Raw genomic sequence first — 20,581 nt, 5'->3', positions numbered from 1 at the left:
TTATAATCTCAGCATAACCCCATATAACTGCTGTAGGAGCCATGAATCTATTTTCTGTCTGTCTGTGTTGTATTTTGTGTTGCACGTTTACTATGGGTAATTTGTCATGTGGGGTCGAGTGTTGTAGAAGCAAATGAGTGTAGTTGTGTATTCATACTTTCTCTTAGTTGGTTTAGTCTAGTTGAGAGGGAGTGAGGCACAGGGTGGTATTTCTCTTGTTGATAAAAAGTCTAGTCTTTGATTGAAAACAAACTAAGACCGTTGAGAAATTGAGTGCGGGAATTGACACTGTATGACATGCTTCCAAATCATTGGGATCAGAGGATGCCGTAGTAATTGGATGACCATTGATAATAGCCTCTACTTCACTTTGTCAAGATTCTATACCTTCATGGTGAAATTGAGGACCTTTTGCACAGACTTGATCAATCTCTCCTATGTTCCTCCATGATATTAAACAGCATGGGTGCTGGGTTGGGGGGGGGGGGGGTTAAAATCCACTTAATTCCTTTCTGAAGAAAGACATCACTGACCCACGAATGATTCTACTTCTCAGTGGCTTCTTGTAACTCACGCCTTGCTTCAACAAAGTTTATCACATTGTCGGAGCACAGTTTATGGACCTGTCCTCATCTTGCTGTAAAGTGTCGAAGTACAGTAACAAAGGAATCTGTGTCTAAAGGAGATGCTACTTCAATCTGAGCAGTTCGTATAGCTGGACAGGTAAAAATGACCACATACCTCTACATTGTGCTCCTGCTCTTCACTTCTAAAAATCAAAAGCTGTCCACTCCTATATGTGTAAACAGATTAATCGTGAGAGACCTTGTTCAGAGATAGATCTGTCATGTGCTGGTATCCTGGGGCTGCAAGCAACCATCGACAAGCAACACACTTAGACAGGATTCTTCTTATAGTTACACTAGTGCTGGGAATCCGATATGTTTGGTGCAACCTGGGTAACGTGGTTACGGCCACCATGCCCCACCTCTTGATGAGCGTGCCTCAGAATGAGGTCTGAGATATTAGGATCCTTTGTTAGTATAACAAGATGTTTTGACTCCTCAAGCAAGACTGCCCTACTAAGCCAATCACCAACTCTCCAGAAGCCATCTTCAAGTACTGGATTGAGCTTGAAAATATGACTGTTCCTTTTCACAGTTTCTCTCCTTTGCAAACTTGAGGATTTATCTGGAAATCTCTTATTTTTTGCAAAACCTAATGATCTCCGTTTCAGCCTTTCTGAGCTCTTCCACCGAGAGACAACCTTGGCCGCTCTTTGGCCTTTTCAATCTCTCTCTCCTAGGAGTACCCTTGTTGTTCTTCATTCAAGTCAGACTGAGCAAACATGATGTTCAATTGCTTCCTCTTTGACTAAGAAACAAGAGCAGGTTCTTAAATTTCAGAATCCAGGCCACAGCAGTGAGTAGTGCCCTGGTATCTAATGGCCTCACAGGGGCTGGTAATCATCATTGTAAACTTCCCATAATTCCAGTACAAGTGAAGACTAAGAAGGGTAACAAGACAGTGGTTACTTATAGACATGATAAAATCTACAGATGGTGGAGATCCAAATTAACACACACAAAATACAGGAGGAACTCAGCAGATCAGGGAACATCTATAAAAACGAATAGGCAGTTGATATTTCAGGCTGAGATCCATTTTCAGGAGGAGGATCTCGGTCCAAAACATCAACTATCTATTCATCTCCATAGATGCTGCCTGACCTGCTGAGTTCCTAAAGCATTTAGTGTATGCTGAAGTGGTTACTTATGCTTTCCTAAATCAAGGGTGTTCTGTACAGTGGGCCTAATGAAACAAGCTCAAACTCACAGGAAAAAAGACACTCATTCTCATGCACCATGGGTCAAGAGATGGTTGTGAGTAGCTACAGTGTTTCAGGATTGGAAGTGGCTGGTTTAAATGGTGAAAACTATTGTGAATTACCTAACATCTAATATGCGTTTATTTCACTATTTCGGTATTTCTTTTATTTCTAATACCGCTATAAGGTCATTCATCTTTGCTGGTTTTGTAATTAAGGATTGGAAGTATGTTTTTTGACTTGGAACTCAGTAATTTGGAAGTGAGTCATAGTGTCAACTCCCGTACTCAGCCTCTCAGCGGTCTTGCTTTATTTTCAAGAAACCACTACAACTGCAGTTGAATATCCTGTATTCATGTCCTCTTGTAATACAGGCCAGCATATGGTTTCAAACAAGAGAAAATATGCAGATGCTGGAAATCCAAGTAACACACATGAAATGCTGGAGGAACTCAGCAGGCCAGGCAGCACCTATGGAAAAGACTACAGTCGACATTTCGAACTGAGACCCTTTGACAGGATTTGCCTTTCGAAGCAAATGCTGTATTTGCAAATTACATTGTATACAAAGTCCCTTTGTCATAAATATGACCCAATTTCTCACCATTTAAAAAAAAACTCCTCTTTTCTGTGTTGTTCAACTGAATGAATAATTTCATATTTTCCCATATTATACTGGATTTCTCTATTACTTACCACTCATGCATCCAGTCTCTTTCCCACTGCAGCCTCTAAACCCTCCTCCCTACTCACAATCCCACATAGTCTGTATTAAAGGCAAACATTGAAATTTGCCGAAAGTAGAATAGCAGGAGCCCAAGCACCAATTCCTATGTGGATATGAAAGTCTACAAATATTAAAATCTGGAGCAAAAACTGATCCCCATGTACCTCACAAGATAAACTTACCAACTTGAGGAAGATCCATTACATATACAATTCTCCATCCATGACAGTATATTACCACAAAATCTACATGGTCTAAATACATTAAACCACCTCTTGTCTGAGATCCTATCAAAAGCCTTCTGAAAATCCATATACGAGTCTGGTGGCTACCCATGCATCAGCCTCCCCATGTTAAACAAAGACACACACAGGCATTCTCCATTACGGGAATCCACCCTAACATCCCAGTTTATGTTCCATGGTGCCCACACCTCACCAGAATATGTGGACCTTGGATCAGCCTCCACAGTCATCTAAAGACCCAACAATGGATAACCCCTTAGGAACACTCCAAACTCAACTTGAATGGTTGAACTACTCTACTAGTCATATTCTGAAAAGAACTTTAACACATGCTGACTCTGCTTAAGCTTATTGTTCTCTTCAAGAACATAAGGAATAGGAGCAGGAGTCGGCCATCTAGCCCGTCGAGCCTGCTCCACCAATCACTAAGATCATGGCTGACCTGGACTCATCTCCACCTATCTGCCTTTTCCCCATAACCCTTAATTCCCCTACTGTGCAAAAATTTATTCAACTTTGTCTTAAGTATATTGATTGAGGTAGCTTCCACTACTTCATCGGGCAGAGAATTCCACAGATTCACCACTCTCTGGGAAAAGCAGCTCCTCCTCATCTCCGTCCTAAATCTACTCCCCTGAAACTTGAGGCTATGTCCCCTAGTCTTACCTACCAGTGGAAACCACTTTCTTGCCTCTATCTTATCTATCCCTTTCATAATGTTATTTATTTCTATAAGATATCCTCTCATCCTTCTGAATTCGAGCAAGTACAGTCCCAGGCGACTCAATCTCTCCTCATAGTCTAACCCCCTCATCTCTGTGACCTCTTCTGCACTGCCTCCAAAGCGAGTACATCCTTCCTCAGGTAAGGGGACCAGAACTGCATGCAGTTCTCCAGATGCGGCCCCACTGGTACCCTATACAGTTGCAGCATAACATCCCTGCTCTTAAATTCAATCCCTCAGGAGGTTCCGTAATACATTTTCCGTATGCTCCACAGCAGCATAGCAGTAAGTATGATGCCATTACAGCTCAGGGTGTTGGGGTTTGGAGTTCAATCCCAGCCTCCTCTGTAAAGAGTTTACACATCTTTTGCATATGCTTTCTTGGCCCATGGACCAGGACAGGCAATTGGTGAAGTTTACAGCTAGGAACTTGATGCTCTTAACACTCTCAACCACAGCACCCTTGATTGATGCACCACAGAATGCATCCTGCCTGGCTTTTTATGGCAAATGGTCTGCACGTGACCACAAGAAACTGTTGAGAGTTGTGGACACAGCTCAGAACATCATGAGATCCAACCTGCCTTCCACGGACTCTGTCTAAACTTCTTGCTGCATCAGTAAGCAGCCTGCATAATTAAAGCCTCCACCACCCTAGATATTCTGTCTTTCCCCACGTCCATTTGGAGAGAAGATACAAAATCCCGAAAGCAGGTATTAATAGGTTCATGGACCACTTCAACTCTGCTGTAATAAGACTCTTATATGACTCCCTAGTGTGGGAAGATGGATTCTTGACCTTACTATCTACATTATTCAAAGCTTACATTTTATTGTTTACCTGCACAGCACTTTCTCTGTGGTGTTACACTTCATTCTGCATTGTTTACTTTGTTATATCTGAGGTTATCGGATCTGTAGGAACAGTACGCAAGACAAACTTTTCACTGTATCTCAGTAAGTGTGACCATAATAAACCAATTCCAGTTCCACTGATTGCCGGGTGATCACGAGATTCCCTTTGTAAGGGCGTGACATTCCCTTCTTCCTGCGCTGAGTGTGTCAATTTAGGTTCTATGGTTGGGAAGGTCACTCACCCTTGGAGTTTCCTTGTCCCTCCTACTTCTCCATATGATACTCGAGCCACCTGTTCTTCATATTCCTGGTTTCCCGAGAGGTGTTCCTCCAGCACGAGCATTTCCTCCTGTTGGCTAGAGTTATAGAATGAACAAACGTGAAGCCTCCATGCCTGCTGGGTAGTAACTCTGAGCAGGATAATGGTATTCTACATGCTTTTTCTCGTCATACCAGGGCTCTAGTGAGGAAAGTGTGTGCAGGTGGCAGAATGCAAGAGAGTAGTGGGATGCCTTTGGCTCTCAAGATTCATCCCTCAATCCTTAAGAATTAAACTGTCCTATGAGTTTCTCGGAACCATTGGAACTTGAGCCTGAGCAGACAAAGTTTAACCTTGTGTCTGTAAACTTCCTCTGTGCATAAGGTCTTAGTGTCTCTGTGCATTCTGCACTGATGGTTCCACTGTTCCTGAGGGAACTACAACCCCTAGCCCAAATCATCTCTATAGATATTGATGAGCTGCCTGTAGTAAAACTGCAGAAGCACCTTTCACATTATCAAATTTTGCCAGTCTGAGCATCTCTCGGGACTTTGACATTTCTACAATTGAATTTGTTCCATTATTAGCATAATGATCCTTAAAATAATGTAGTATGTTGCCTTTGTATTCATTTTTTAAAATTTATATTTATAGACACATAGTGGTAAAAAGCCCAACCAGCCCAGCCTGCCCAATTACACCCATATTACCAATTAACCTACTGGAAGTGCCGGACTAGTTTAGTGATTGGCAAAATTTCACCCAGAAATAATAACTGGCAATGATGAAACTAGAACTAGGAGACATATCAAAGAGCTGATTGTGGACTTCAGGAAAGGGTAAGATGAGGGAACACACACCAATCCGCATAGAGGGATCAGAACTGGAGAGAGTGAGCAGTTTCAAGTTCCTGGATGTCGATATCTCTGAGGATCTAACCTGGTCGCAACATATAGATGCAGCTATAAAGAAGACAAGGCAGTGACTATATTTCATTAGGAGCTTGGGGAGATTTGGTATGTCACCTAAAACACTCGAAAATTTCTACAGACGTACTGTGGAGAGCATTCTGACTGGTTGTTGCACCATCTGGTGAAGTGGGGGGGTGGGGGTCTGCTGCTGTACAGGATTGAAGTAGGCTGCAGAAAGTTGTAAAATTAGACAGCTCCATCTCGGGTACCAGCCTGTCCAGTATCCAATACAGCTTCAAAAAGAGGTGCCTCAAAAAGATGGCGTCCATCATTAAGGACCCCTCCCTCAGTACATGCCGTCTTCTCATTGCTACCATCAGGAAGGAGCTACAGAAACCTGAAGGCACACACTCAGCAATTCAGTAACAGCTTCTTCCCCTCAGCCATTTGATTTCTGAATAGACACTGAACCCATCAACACTACCTCATTTATTCCTGTTTTAGCACTACTTACTTAATTTAACTGTTTAATGTACAACATACATTTAATATATAACAATGTTGAATATATATAAATATATTTACTGCAGTTCAGTTTTTTCCCTATATCAGGGGTGGCCAACCTTTTACATTCCACGTGTCAATTTTTTTCACGCACGAGTTAAGATGTGCCATGCAACTCTTGTACCCCCATTCAATTCTTGTAAAATTCCAAATTCTTAAAAAACTTAACAAATTCCAATGATATATGTCAATGATATTAAACCTAATTCTGATTCTGAACAGATGTGGGATGGAGTTGAGGAAAAACTGTTTTTCCCAGAAAGTAGTGAATCTGTGGAATTCTCTGCCCAGGGAAGCAGAAGAGGGTATCTCATTAAATGTATTTAAGACACAGTTAGATAGATTTTTGCACAGCAGGAATATTAAGGGTTATAGGTAAATGGCAAATAGTTGGAGCTGAGTTTATGTCCAAATCAGCCATGATTTTATTGAGCAGAGCAGGCTGGTGATCCAATGTCTAGTCAGCAAAATGCATGCAGAAAATAACCTTTAGGAGTTTAAGTAACTAGAATGTGTATTCTAGCTCATGCAAACTTCCCCTTAAAATTGAAATATTTTTGAAAGAATATTTATTGTTGTTTTAAAATTGCAATAACTTTTATGCAGTCAAATTATGAGTACCAAGTGAATGAACTGTTTATCTCAATTTGTTACGTCAGAAAAAATATTTACAGACTCTGTTATATAAATTATTTACTATATTCCTATTAACCATTTTTTTTGCATAGTGTAACCTCTGAATGAGCTTAGGCTGGCCAAACTTTATTTTTTAAAATTTTAAGTAACATTGTCACTGTTAATAATTTGCCTAGGTTATTAAGATTTGATGAGAGAGTGAGAGAGATGAGCTGTATTATATCAAGATCAGGGTGTTCGATACAATAATGACATAGTTATTGTGAAATACACACATGGTATAGAGTAACTGTAACAATTTTGCTTTGTTATTCATAATTTGTCTGTGGAAGTTATAACTAAAATACTTAACTGGAAATATTAAAGAATATTATAGGGAAAATTATAGCTGATCAATATTAATAGTTTTTAGGGACATACATTGAACAGCGATAATAGTGACACACATGATAAACTAAGGCCATTGGAATCGATAAATAAACGTATCAATACTAAAATTAGTCCCAAACAGGTTTGAAAAGTCCATTACATTTGTTGCACATCGTATCTGAGGGGTTAACAGCAATCATTCCAGACAGTGTTTTCAGTTTAAACAAAGCTTTGGGAGCAACCACACACTAGAATGGTTAATGGACCATGAAGTTCTCTGAGAAAGCTTAGAAAATGTAAGGAGATTGACAATTGTATAAACGAGTGCGTCTCTGATTATGAATCTGAAACTATTTTGAAGAGACATTGAACTGTGAAACTACATACTGAAACTAGGCCCTCATGAGATAAGGGAATAATGATAGGCTAAACAAACCCTTGTTTCATTATTCCCATTGGATAGTGTCCCAGCAAAGCCAGGCAACATGGCTCAGAGGCTGAAAACATTGAAAACAACATGATCATGGCCATTTGATTGTCATGAGGAAAGAAACAATAGATCCACTGTAAAATATTTTACATAGCATATAAGGCCTCAACAGCAGGCAGAAAGTTTGTTGTTGCTATAGTAATAAGGGATAATGAGAAACCCAAGTTAATAGACATATGTGAAAGAAAACTTATATGGTAGGAGCGAGCTTTTCACAAGACCCATGTGGGAAAACTGTCCGTAACAATCAATTCCCAAGTCCTCTGTACTCGATTGGCTCAGGACCAATACTCAGTGTGCTGCATAAACGGCATGGTAATGTAGCGGTTAGCACAACACATTACAGTACAGATGACCTGGGTTCAATTTCCGCCACTGCCTGTAAGGAATTTGTACATTCTCCCATGACTATGTAGGTTTTCTCCAGGTGCTTCAGTTTCCTTCCACAGTCCACAGATGCACCGGTTGTTAGGTTAACTGGTCACTGTAAATTGTCCCGTGATTAAGCTAGGATTAAGTCACAAGATTGCTGGGACTGTAAACGTCCATTCTGTGCTGTACCTCAATAAATAAATAAACGAAATCAGTGAGGTGGAAAATAGAGATGCCAGTGTTACAAATATTAGTTCCAGTTGCAATGGGACAAAGATGGTTAAAATAAGAAGCATCTGGACTGGGGTACTATCAGCTGGAGAAGAATAAAATGAACAGGAGAAGATGGGTCTTGGAGTCATATTTGGAACAATCTGTCCAGGTGACAAGCAAAACAAAGTTTTTCCTCAGTATCTCAGTACATGTGACAATAATGAATCAATTATCAATTGTATTCGCTGTGCTTTCTACTGGTTTTGATGTTTGCAGTAATCAGGTGGGATGTCCACAGTTACTGGCGTGAGATTCTGATCTCTCCTACTTGTGAACAGCTCCTTTCATATAACAGCTATCGAAGGTCTCAAAGACGATCACAGTAACTCAATAGAATGAATAACACAGCCCAGCTCATGCTGCTTTTCCGCTTTACTTGAGCCTCCTCCTTTCTTTCAAACTTAAATTTAAATGTTTAATAATAAATTCACAGTTTCCTTCTTGCTCTTGTTCATATATGGAGTGCAGTGCACCCAATATCAGGCCTGTGTGAGCCGAGCCACATTCACACTGTGTGAACAGCTGATGTCAGGCTAGGCAATGAGTGTAATTTCAACACTTTTTTAGCCCTAGTAGCCCAATTGGCACACCAATGGAGGGAAGAGGGAGACTGGGATTCAACTAGCAGAGGTCATGCATATCAATCATGCATATACCTTAAACCGAAGAGGGAAAGTCTAAATTTACTAGTCTAGTTTACTTCTACTCCAATATTTTTGACCATCCGGTCCACTTGTGTCTTTTTGTTCCTCACTGTTAATATTCTTATCTATAAGGGATATGACACTTTCTTTTCCACCCTTTTCACAATTACCACTTCCAGCAGGCAACTCATAGATCTGGACAGGATAGAAAGGCTCGCCATATGAAGAATGTTTGATGGCTCTGGCCTGTATTCTCTGTGATTCAGAAGAAGGAAGGGTGACCTCATTGAAATCTGTCAAATGGTGAAAGGCCTTGACAGAGTGGATGTGGAGAGGATGTTTCCCATGGTGGGAGAGTCTCAGACCAGAGGACACAGACAGAGTGGATGTGGAGAGGATGTTTCCCATGGTGGGAGAGTCTCAGACCAGAGGACACAGACAGAGTGGATGTGGAGAGGATGTTTCCCATGGTGGGAGAGTCTCAGACCAGAGGACACAGACAGAGTGGATGTGGAGAGGATCTTTCCCATGGTGGGAGAGTCTCAGACCAGAGGACACAGACAGAGTGGATGTGGAGAGGATCTTTCCCATGGTGGGAGAGTCTCAGACCAGAGGACACAGACAGAGTGGATGTGGAGAGGATCTTTCCCATGGTGGGAGAGTCTCAGACCAGAGGACACAGACAGAGTGGATGTGGAGAGGATCTTTCCCATGGTGGGAGAGTCTCAGACCAGAGGACACAGACAGAGTGGATGTGGAGAGGATGTTTCCCATGGTGGGAGAGTCTCAGACCAGAGGACACAGATAGAGTGGATGTAGAGAGGATGTTTCACATGGTGGGAGAGTCTCAGACCAGAGGACATAGATAGAGTGGATGTGGAGAGGATGTTTCCCATGGTGAGAGAGTCTCAGACCAGAGGACACAGACAGAGTGGATGTGGAGAGGATGTTTCCCATGGTGGGAGAGTCTCAGACCAGAGGACACAGACAGAGTGGATGTAGAGAGGATGTTTCACATGGTGGGAGAGTCTCAGACCAGAGGACACAGATAGAGTGGATGTAGAGAGGATGTTTCACATGGTGGGAGAGTCTCAGACCAGAGGACATAGATAGAGTGGATGTGGAGAGGATCTTTCCCATGGTGAGAGAGTCTCAGACCAGAGGACACAGACAGAGTGGATGTGGAGAGGATCTTTCCCATGGTGGGAGAGTCTCAGACCAGAGGACACAGACAGAGTGGATGTGGAGAGGATGTTTCCCATGGTGGGAGAGTCTCAGACCAGAGGACACAGACAGAGTGGATGTGGAGAGGATGTTTCCCATGGTGGGAGAGTCTCAGACCAGAGGACACAGATAGAGTGGATGTGGAGAGGATGTTTCCCATGGTGGGAGAGTCTCAGACCAGAGGACATAGATAGAGTGGATGTGGAGAGGATGTTTCCCATGGTGGGAGAGTCTCAGACCAGAGGACATAGATAGAGTGGATGTGGAGAGGATGTTTCCCATGGTGGGAGAGTCTCAGACCAGAGGACACAGCCTCAGAATAGAGGGGCATCCTTTTAGAACCGAGATGAGGAGGAATTTCTTTAGCCAGAGAGTGATGGATCTGTGGAATTCTTTGCTACAGGCAGCTGTGGAGGCTGAGTCTTTATGTATATTAAGGCAGAGGCTGATAGATTCTTGATTGGTCAGGGCATGAAGGGATACGGGGAGAAGGCAGGAGATAGGGGCTGAGAGGAAAATTGGGTCAGCCATGATGAAAATGGGCCAAATGGCCTAATTCTGCTCCTATATCTTATGGTAGAATAAGCAAAGCAATGCCCACAAGTTCTTCCAGGTCAGGAGCCCAAGTATCAAGTCCCTAATTGCACCATTGGCTCTGATGGGCAGTCACAGCTGATAAGAGTTCTCTGAAATAGATCCTCAATAATCATTTATCATTGATGGAGATTGGGATATTGGGGAAAACATTCATAGCTCCCTCAAAGTGGCCTCACAAGCAGATAGGGTGATAAAAGAGTGATATGGCATACTTGCCTTTGTTGGTCTGGACATTGAGTATGAAAGTAAGGAAATCACACTGGCCCTGCATAAAACTGGTGAGGCCACACTTGGAGTATTGTGTGCAGTTCCAGTCACCCAGTGCAGGAAGGTTGTGAAAGTTCTAGAACACTGCAGAAGAGGTTTGCAGGATGCTGCCTGAATTGGAGACAAGCATCTATAAGGAGAGGTTGGACAATCTTGGTTTTTTTCCCCTGGGGTTTTGGAGGCTGAGCGTGTCCTTTGGCATATTGCTCAGTAGGAACACGGTGTGCCAAAGAGCCTTTTCCTGTGCTGTATTGTTCTATGATTTCTGCCAAAAGAGATGTGATTGTGGACAGAGGAAAAGATTCCCGGCTCTCTTCACAAGATTCCTTGGAAAAGGATACAATCCCTCTTTGCCGATGGAGGTTCCTCTCCTGGAAATGGCGAAGTATTTGGAATGGCTCTGGGAATCTTAAACCCATTTGTCCAGAGCACATAACTTGAGGGAGGAGTGCACCATCCCCACATTATCCACTCACCTCCTGACGCAGCTGCTCGCCCACCCGTGGCGGGATCCACCGAGGGCTCGATAGCCATTCCTGAACCCAGTGAACTAGAGTGGTAGGAAGTCATCCTGGGTCAACCCTTACAATTCAATCGACCTTAGTGCAGTCCATTTGTCACAAACTAGCGGTGAACTGTTCCACTGGAACTCGAGGAGAGTGTGTAAATTGCAGGGTGCCGTGCCCTGCCGTCCTTCCCCCAACCCCGGGACCAACTGGTAGAAGGGCCGACGTGAAGGGAAGAGGCAGGGCGTCGAATGCACCCAAAAGGGGCCAGGCCAAGGGAGGAGCGGCCAGATTTCCAAATTCACATGGGTCGACCTCCATTGCGTTGCCTAGGAGACGCTAGAACGCACATACTGTTTCCCCGGACACCGCGGCGAGTTACAGTTCAAAGTCGCCGCCAGCAGTCAATACAGTTTGAGGCACCTCCACTGTGCCAGAACCATTTAGGAGAGCTCCCTTTCCAAATGTAAGTCATTTCACTCCAATTGCCGTCAAATAGAAAAGTTTCTATATATATACACTTTTCTGGCTATGGCAACGACCAAGCCGAGTTTTCTGGCGCAGCCGACGGTGAAGAGAGTGCGGGTTTACCGCAATGGGGACCCGTTCTTCGCCGGCAGAAAATTCGTGATCAACGAGCGGCATATCTCAACGTTTGAAGCCTTCCTGAAGGAAGTGACCAACGGGCTGGAGCCACCGTTCGGGGCCGTCCGCAACATCTACACGCCGCAGCAGGGGCACCGCATCTACCACCTGGAGGAGCTGGACAGCGGCAAGCAGTACGTGGCGGGGGGCAAGGAGAAGTTCAAGAAACTCGAGTAAGCAATCGATGATAATAAGGGCACACTTATTTAATAGGACTGGAAATAAGCATTGGCCTGTATAGCTATAAGAAGTATTCAAAGTAAATGAAAAGAAATAACTAGTCGATATTATTGATTCTGAGCCTGGTACACTTGTCCAATATTGTGTTAATAGCCATTGAGAATCGCTATATTATGTGTGTACATACATCTATGCGTGTGCGTGTTTATATACAAACGCCAAATGTGTACTATTAATGGGCAATACTTGGGGATGTTTAATTATTGCCAAGACTTCTCAAAGTATTTGTATGTTAAACTTGACGAGTGCCTGCTGTTTTTCTTCCCTGTTGCTCTGTTGAGCAGAGAAAAAATATCTGCACGGATAAAAAAGCTCGGGATTCTCAATTCCCAGAGCGTCAAAAGAGCGATTTGTGCCCCATGACTTTGAAATAAGTTGTTCACCAATTATCATCTGTAGTAATTATTTACTGTCAAGGAATGGGGTCAAGTACACTCAATCAATGTGTCTAAAAATAAGTTTTCGACTTAATTGCTGGCAAAATGGATGGGTTTAGTCAAGATCGGCAGCTTCCAAAGGGCGTTTCGGCATTCAGAAAGCTTAGTGAAGTGTATCCATAGCGGTACAACAATGATAAACGTTTCCCCCTTCCTTTCCAGTCTTGGTGAAGGATCTCGGCCCTAAGCGTCGACTGTTTATTAATTTCCACAGATGCTGCCTGACCTGAGATCCTCCAGCATTTTGTGTGCTGATCTAGATTTCCAGCTTCTGCAGAATCTCTTGTGTTAATAATAAGCATATGCTGTTTACATTGAAACTAATCAACCAGTTGGACAAAACTTTGTAAAGAATAGAAAAAAATGAAAAGTTCAGGGTTGGAAACATGTTGTATAATCTGGTAGGAATTTAGTGATGATTTGATGTAATACTTTCCAATCATTTCAGTTTTACTAATTAACTTAAATTATACAGCCTGCAAGAAGTAATTATTATTACCCACAATAGTAAAGTCCAATTAAGATGATTGTTCTCACGACCTATAAATGTGCTTTAAGACAGAATCATCTTTAATATCACCAACATATGTCTTGAAATTTATTGTCTTTACGGCATCATTACATTGCAATACATAGTAATAGAAAAATGTATTAACAAATATATTAAATGGTCACATTAAATATTTCATCATTTAAATGTTATTTCAGTAGATTCTGTCCTTGAAATAAAGATATATTGTTTTCAAAAATGCCAATGGATCTAAAGTTGTTTAAATGTCACAATATGTAGATTAATTTAAAGATTCTGCCTTCCCACAGTAACTTTGTCACCCTTTATCTTTACAAATTATAACAATATGAATTTGAGTAAAAGACTGCTTTCTTTTCTTCCCTGTAAGTATCTTAGATCTTATGTTGACTGATGGATTGTGCCTAAGCACCAATGTCAATGATTAGCCTGAGAGGACTCAGTGAAACATCTCCAAGTTTGTTGAAGGGTGAAAATTAAGTGGGAGTGTGAATGCTTAACTTCAAGTACAATGCTGAAAAATGTGAGGTTATCTGCAAGAAGTCCAGAAAATAGGAGCCAGAGCAGATGTTATGCCTGCTACCCCTTTCAATATCATCATTGCTTGTCTCAACTTCCTCTGTCAGTTCCCCAAACACTCAATTCCTCTATTTCTTAAATATTGTTCTTTCTCCACCTTTAATCTGTATGATCATTTGAGCTCCTGTGCCCTTGAGGGTAGAGAATTCCAGAGATTCACTACTCTCTACACACCATAAATGGCCAGCTGTTAGTGAAAACATTCCAATATCTGCCCCATGAAGACCTCTTAGGATCTTAGATGTTTAAATAAGGTCGCTGCTCATTCTTTTTTAACTCCGACCAAACGGTCTAGCCTCTCCAGCTAGCACAGCCCTCTCATCCCAGCAATTGGGTCACTTTGGACTGCCTCCAGTGGGAAAATAAAGTGCCAAAATGGTGCGAGAATGGGAAGTGTTTATGTTCAAAGTTACTGTATATGAGTGATTGAAAACTAAGTGCAGGTGCAGCACTGGAAGGCTCTGGTTGGTATACTGACCATTATTGCAACTGGATTTGAGAACAGGAATAAAGATGTTATACTACATTTATATACGTCCTTAGTGATACCAGAGCTGGAGTATTGTGAACAACTTTTGTCTCCTTATCTGCCTGATGTGCCACAAGGCACAGAGAGGAACAACAACATCAAGTAATAAAGAATAAAGCCCTATGGAACTGCTGCAGAAGTTTAAACTGTTTTTCCTCTTCCTAATATGGATAAATACTGATTTTTCCCTGGGACCATTAAAGTGTATTTAGCTATTATGGTGTATAACTTGAGAGCAATGGCTGAGGAATCCTGTCTTCCGTGTCAGGAGATTTATGGTTCAAGGCCCACATCAGAAGGCTGAGCACTAAGCTTGAGAGTGACTGCTCCACTACCAGAGCCATTTGCACCCCCTGGTGAAGGTAAAAGATCCCATAGCACCTTTGAGTAAAAGGGCAATGAGTTATTTCCATGGTTCTGGCCAATATTTACCCCTCTCTATGTTCTGCAAAAACAGTTCAGATTATCTGGCTCATTGTTTCATTGCTGTTTGTGAAAACTTAATGTGTTCAATTCTACATTGCTCTCCCAGTGCTATTATGAGTTCTGGATTTGCTGCTCAGCATTTTAAAATGTCCTAGGAAAGACATGAAGGGTGCAATGTGAATGCAGGCCTTATTTATTTCCTTTAGCCAGCAATCTGGAATTGGTTGTAGTGCTCTCAAATGGATCAATGTATCAATAGTCAAGAGAAACTTCCCTTGCCAAACTATTCAGCCCAGTTTACTTGTTAAAGGGATAATCTCACCAACCTATATCCTTGATCCCCCAGACTCCTGATTGAAATGGCAAAAACTGCACCTTCCACATACTTCCCCTCAGAACATTCTCACTCTCTCCTCCTCCTTACAAACATATCTCTTGTCATCTTGATGTTATTGACATTGTAGCTAGATTAGTAAGCTCACTAGTAACAACACTGTTCTGTCCACTCCCCCTTGCTGCCCCTTTATAACTCTCCGCTATCACAGTGTGTCCTATCCATCACACCGCAGGGTAACATTCCACTTCTCTCCGAGTCGGCTTGGAACGAGATGTCTTCCCTCTGCCCCGTTCACATCTACATCGAAACCTTGCCATCCAGTGGACTACCTAATACTCAAAGTGTCAACAAGACCAGCTCTGACATCTACCTGTTTTACCTTTCATCCGCACTTCTTTCAAATCTGCTCCCACGTCACTTACAATTGCATGAATGAGCTGTTGTAACAAGTGCAAGAACCAGCCTCCCTTTAATGCTGAGACTATTTGCTTGAGACTTCTGTGCTTCTCCAACATGCCCACCTCCATCACTCTCTTCCTTTGCTCCTGATTCTAGTGTTTAAATCACAGTATTTCTCTTTCCCTTTCTTCTCCAGCACAGTAACTCCTATCGCACAGTTCATTACTCCCCCTGCACTTCCTTGCCCGATTATTTGTGGTTGTACTTTCAAATCCATCCCCCTCTTAAACTTCATGCTCTAAGTCTCTAACCCTCCACATTCGTAAAAGGCGGCTTTGACCAGACCTTGCTTATTGCCCCATCTAATTGCCCTGCTTTTTCCTGACTTACCCCATGTTCTCAATTCCCTTAATATACAAAGCTTTGAATATGCTCAACTATGAAGCATCTATTTCTCTTTTGGGCAGCGAAGTCCAAGGGCTGACACTTTATTTTAAGGTTGTGACCCCGGTTCTATATGTCCCGCTTGCAGTCACATCATAAAATGTCTTCCACATAGTTCATCAAGGCACCATCTATCCAGCACTGCAGAAACAGAGGATTGGCAAACGTGGCTCTGCTTCCACTCTGATATCACTGTTCTTCATTTTATTTTAAAACTGCATTTAGTTACTGGTTTAAAAACAAAATGAGTAACCACAAATGTTCTTCTTTGCAGTTACAATCAGATAGGAGTAAAGAAGACAAAGCCACTGCCAAAAGATGTCCCGGTATGCACTAAAATGTATTGCTGTTTACCATTGTCATATTTCAAAGTTTAAATCATAAATACATCTTGATGTACAGTATATTTTTAAAAAATCTTTTCTGGGCACCTCAGCCACTCTGGAAGTGTACACTGGTTTGGATGAGGTGCTGTTCAGTTTCACCAGAGACATGTCAATGCTTAAAGGACTAACTTATGAAGCACAAGTTATTAAGTTCCAAATATCTAGCCTTTATGTTCATGAGCCTAAATGATTCAGTGAAGATCTAACTGATATATTTGAAAAATGAAAGGATTTAATAAGTTACAAGAGAATAACTATTTCCATTAGTCGTACAATGTTATCTTAAGTTTAAAGCTGTTGGTCACAAAGGGCACATTTGATCTGGTTTGCAAGGTTTCAGTGCTGATACTGCTTAAAATGATAAACAATTCCCTTCCTTGCTAGGTGAAGCCAAGATGATCTTCATACAGTCAAGTAGACACTAGCCCAAGTATCTAAAGGAAATTGTGAAGCATCTCCATTAGCCCCCACAATATGAAACTTAAGTGATCCAAATGTGTAAAGCTAGTGGTGGTGTATTTGGTCTGAATTTATATGCTATGCCAGTCAAAGTCAAGATTGATACATCATGAAGGCCAAAGTACTTAAGAATGCTACAGCATGCAGATCTGTTCTGGAATGATTCAATGTCTTTCTGGATTCTTGCCAGGTCTAGCAGTACAGTATTGACAACACAGTATCAACTTAAGTAGAATGGAAGTATTGAGATAAGAGACAATGACATATCAGTGCATTGGCCTTCACTGAATTGATGAAGTTCTGATGAAGGATAAATACCCAAAGTTTCAGAAAATAACTTCGTGCAAGTGTCTTCAAACAATTATAAATACAGAAGGAGTTTGGATTTCCCAGAATGTTACTCAAAAAAGCAAGTCCTTGGTTATGCAAGATGTTAAAGCAATGGTTGGAGGATTTTCCAAGACACATTTTGTTACGAGAGACTTGACAAGGATGGCTTGGACCCAAATGCTGGGAGTGTGCATGGTCTCCAGAAACTGAGCAGAAATCAAACGCTAGCGGAAATCACTGGTAGGCTTACGATTGAGCACTGAACCTATATTCAGGTGTTCCTTAAATACTCAATTCTTGGCACCCAAAACATGATTATCAATTAATGGCAATGTCCTAAACCCTTAAAGGGGCCGCGCCAGCTATCTGTACTTCGGACAGTTAGTGTTTAAATCTCGGTTGGGAGCACCTCATAACATATTTAGTTTAATCCATATTTGACTGTCATGCATCATACCTCTTCAGTTGTAATTTATTGGTACACGTATATACATATAAATGTGAGCCAATCAGTTCCAAGAAGACTGCATATGGATGCTAAAGATAGCAAATGGCTAACCAAACATTTGGTTCAAAATATCTTGGTTGATTATGAATTACAAAGTTAACAGACAATAAGCTGCATGACTAGACCATAGTAGGTTGGAGCAGAGACTATTCGTGTGATTAACTTTAGCCTGTATTAAAATAAGCATGTTTCTTTGAAGAATGGGTAACAAGTTTCATTAGCAAGTGCATATGGAAGTACAGTAACATTTCATCATAGTCAAATTTATGAAAATAATTGAAATTCAAAAATGATGGAAGTTGTATAAAATATTCTGTTAAATATTTAAATGAGATAGGAGAAATGGATTGGTGAATCTGTTTCTAATGAAAGGACATTAAGAGTAATTGAAAAGCTCAACTTTAGCACACTGAAAGAATATTTAGGTTGAACTTGTTTGATGGGAGCCTGCGATGTCAATAATTCAACATTGTTACTAACCATCAGGACACAAGAAATGAAGGAATGTTAAATTAATTCTGGAACTATCAAAAAGAAATTTTATTTGAAGTATTTTGATCAAGAAAATTAAGTTGCATTGGACAGCTGCCGACCAGACTGACAGATTAAAACCAGCTCTTTTTCCGGAATCCTGCAGGGAATATTTTGATTTCTCTAATTCGTATTATTGTGGTTTTGAACTCTGATCACATATCACCCAATTTTGTCATGCTGGAGAAATACAAACCAGTGAATCAAAAAATAATAAAAATATATGTAAAATATTCCATTGATAGTTTAAGAAACATATAATGCAATGGTATTCCTTATGAATGCAAGTCTATATTTCTCTTTTGTAGTTTAATGCACCTTATTACTTTTTTTCCTTATTCTAACCAGGCTGCTGATTATTATATAGTATTTGCAGGAAATTGCTTATAGCTGTCTTCTTTTGTTCATTTGTCCTTGCTGTTCCTCTGACTGTAAAGCAACATCATGTACTTTATTGCTTGTCATGGAAAATATCAGCAGTTTGTACTTTGAACACAATCTGCCAATAGACTTGTTTCTCTTGAAAGTTTCTGGCATTGCTGTAGAGTTTCTGAAATCCAGGTCCAAATCTGCCATTTGGATTTAAACTCATAAGAGCAGCAGTAGTCCATTTACTACTTGTTTTTCTGTTAAGATTCATCAAGCATTTTCAACTTAATTCTACGGTATCTTCTCACCTTACTTCCACAACCCACAGCCTTCTTGCCTTTGGCTTCTAAGAATACTGAAAGTTTCAAATTACCCAACCATAGCCACCTTTTGGAGGAGTATATTCTAGATTTCCTTTCCTATTAGTCTGAGATTTACACACTTATTAAGAGAATTAATATATACAACTTTGGAATCACTCAGGCAGTCGGCAGCATCTACAAAGAATGGAGGGTAGGGCTAATAGTTAGGTTTCATGACAACTTTGCCAACTTGTCTGAAAAATGTCTTGCATCTATCCTGTGCTTTACTATGTGCTGCTCGTTAGTTCTCCTCATTCTTGCTAAATTTAGATCGCTTCTTGCTACTTTGATAAATTATATTTTAAAAATAACTACAAATATTTTATTTCTTGACCTTGCCCACCCCACCTCTCAATGTGCTCCTGTCTCCAGCTCCAAATCTCTTTCTAACTATTCTGTCCTCTTACCTTTTGTTTGTTCTGCACACCTTTATCTCTGTTCGAATTGGGCTCCATGTTTTTGTCTATCCATCCCATCCCTCCTTCCATCAGTTGTCCTTTTTGCTTGCACCTGCTGGTTAATTAATCTGAGACAATTCATCATTACTAGCATTTGCATTAATATAATTGTGCATTTGCAATCCATGAATCAACGTCTTGTAAAATGGAGCATTAAATCATGTGGCAGAGCAGGAAAGAATCAAATTATAAAGGAATCAAACTGTTCTACATATCATGTACTGTATTTTCACTGCTTGAGTTTATTTGTTGCCTGGTTTCCAAAAATGTTCTATTTTAAGAATGGATTAAAGGTAACATAATGCCTCAGGGAGAATACCTAAAATATTTCCCCACAGTGTTTCAAAATGACACTTGGAGCTTTGCTGGATAGATAAACCATTTATGTTGACCAACTAAAAGTAAAATTTTGACAGAAGATTGTATTTTTTAAAAAACTGTTGGACTATAAACCCTGCATTATTTGTGCATAAATAATTCAATTAGTAAGCCAGAAATCTGAAAAGTTAAACAAACAATGGGAAAAATTTCAGTAGGGGTTCGTAGTATAATATCTGAATTTTTAGGTTTTCCATTAAATTCCATGGATGCCGCTAAGGGAATTTGGCTGATGATTTATTTATATAATACCTGACATTTATACTGTTGACTTTAGTTTGTGTACTCCCGCATCAGTTAAATAGGAACAATAAATACTCATTTTAACCGTACTGGTCTTTGCGTAATGAAGAAATAAGGTTATTTAAGAATAATTGAAAGGTAATAGTTTAGTCCCAAGACACAAAATGGAAGGGCTTCTATTTCTGACTTGTCTTTTACACCTCAGGTTGCTTCCACTGTGCTTTAGAGCAAAGGAGTGTAGACAGAGTGACAGAATGACTAAATGGGTAACCGGAAATGTTGATTAAGATTGAATTGCAGAGGGCTGCCTCTTCTCATCCAGGACTTGATTTCTAATGTGTTTTGATGAAGCACAACAGCAGCCCTGGCCTCACTTGTTCCAAAGAAAAAGAAGAGTAGGACTATGTAGATCATCATGTGAAAATGATCCAGTGTTGATGAGTGATGTGGTGCTGGAGTTCAGGGGTATATTGACAATTGCTATACAGATGAAGAATGCAA

At 40.8% G+C, this 20,581-nt stretch overlaps 2 protein-coding genes across 3 annotated transcripts in view; one reads left to right on the top strand and one right to left on the bottom strand.

Moving 5' to 3' along the window:
• The window catches only part of mrs2 (magnesium transporter MRS2), a 47,062-nt gene extending 35,328 nt beyond the window's left edge, over nt 1-11,734 (bottom strand). Inside the window, exon 1 of the mRNA XM_073024043.1 lies at nt 11,462-11,734. Coding sequence (XP_072880144.1) covers nt 11,462-11,555 — 94 coding nt within the window. The 5' untranslated portion in view covers nt 11,556-11,734. The remainder of the gene's footprint in view (nt 1-11,461) is intronic.
• The window catches only part of LOC140713665 (uncharacterized), a 159,157-nt gene continuing 150,285 nt past the window's right edge, over nt 11,710-20,581 (top strand). The window contains exons 1-2 of one of the 2 annotated variants that reach the window (XM_073024038.1): nt 11,710-12,309; nt 16,331-16,382. In XM_073024038.1, the coding sequence (XP_072880139.1) occupies nt 12,023-12,309; nt 16,331-16,382 (339 nt within the window). In that variant the 5' untranslated portion in view covers nt 11,710-12,022. The remainder of the gene's footprint in view (nt 12,310-16,330; nt 16,383-20,581) is intronic. The other variant, XM_073024037.1, reaches the window with a different exon arrangement.

The sequence above is a fragment of the Hemitrygon akajei genome, chromosome 20 (assembly GCF_048418815.1).
Source record: "Hemitrygon akajei chromosome 20, sHemAka1.3, whole genome shotgun sequence".
Lineage (NCBI taxonomy): Eukaryota > Metazoa > Chordata > Chondrichthyes > Myliobatiformes > Dasyatidae > Hemitrygon > Hemitrygon akajei.
This window is presented reverse-complemented; position numbering and strand designations above follow the sequence as displayed.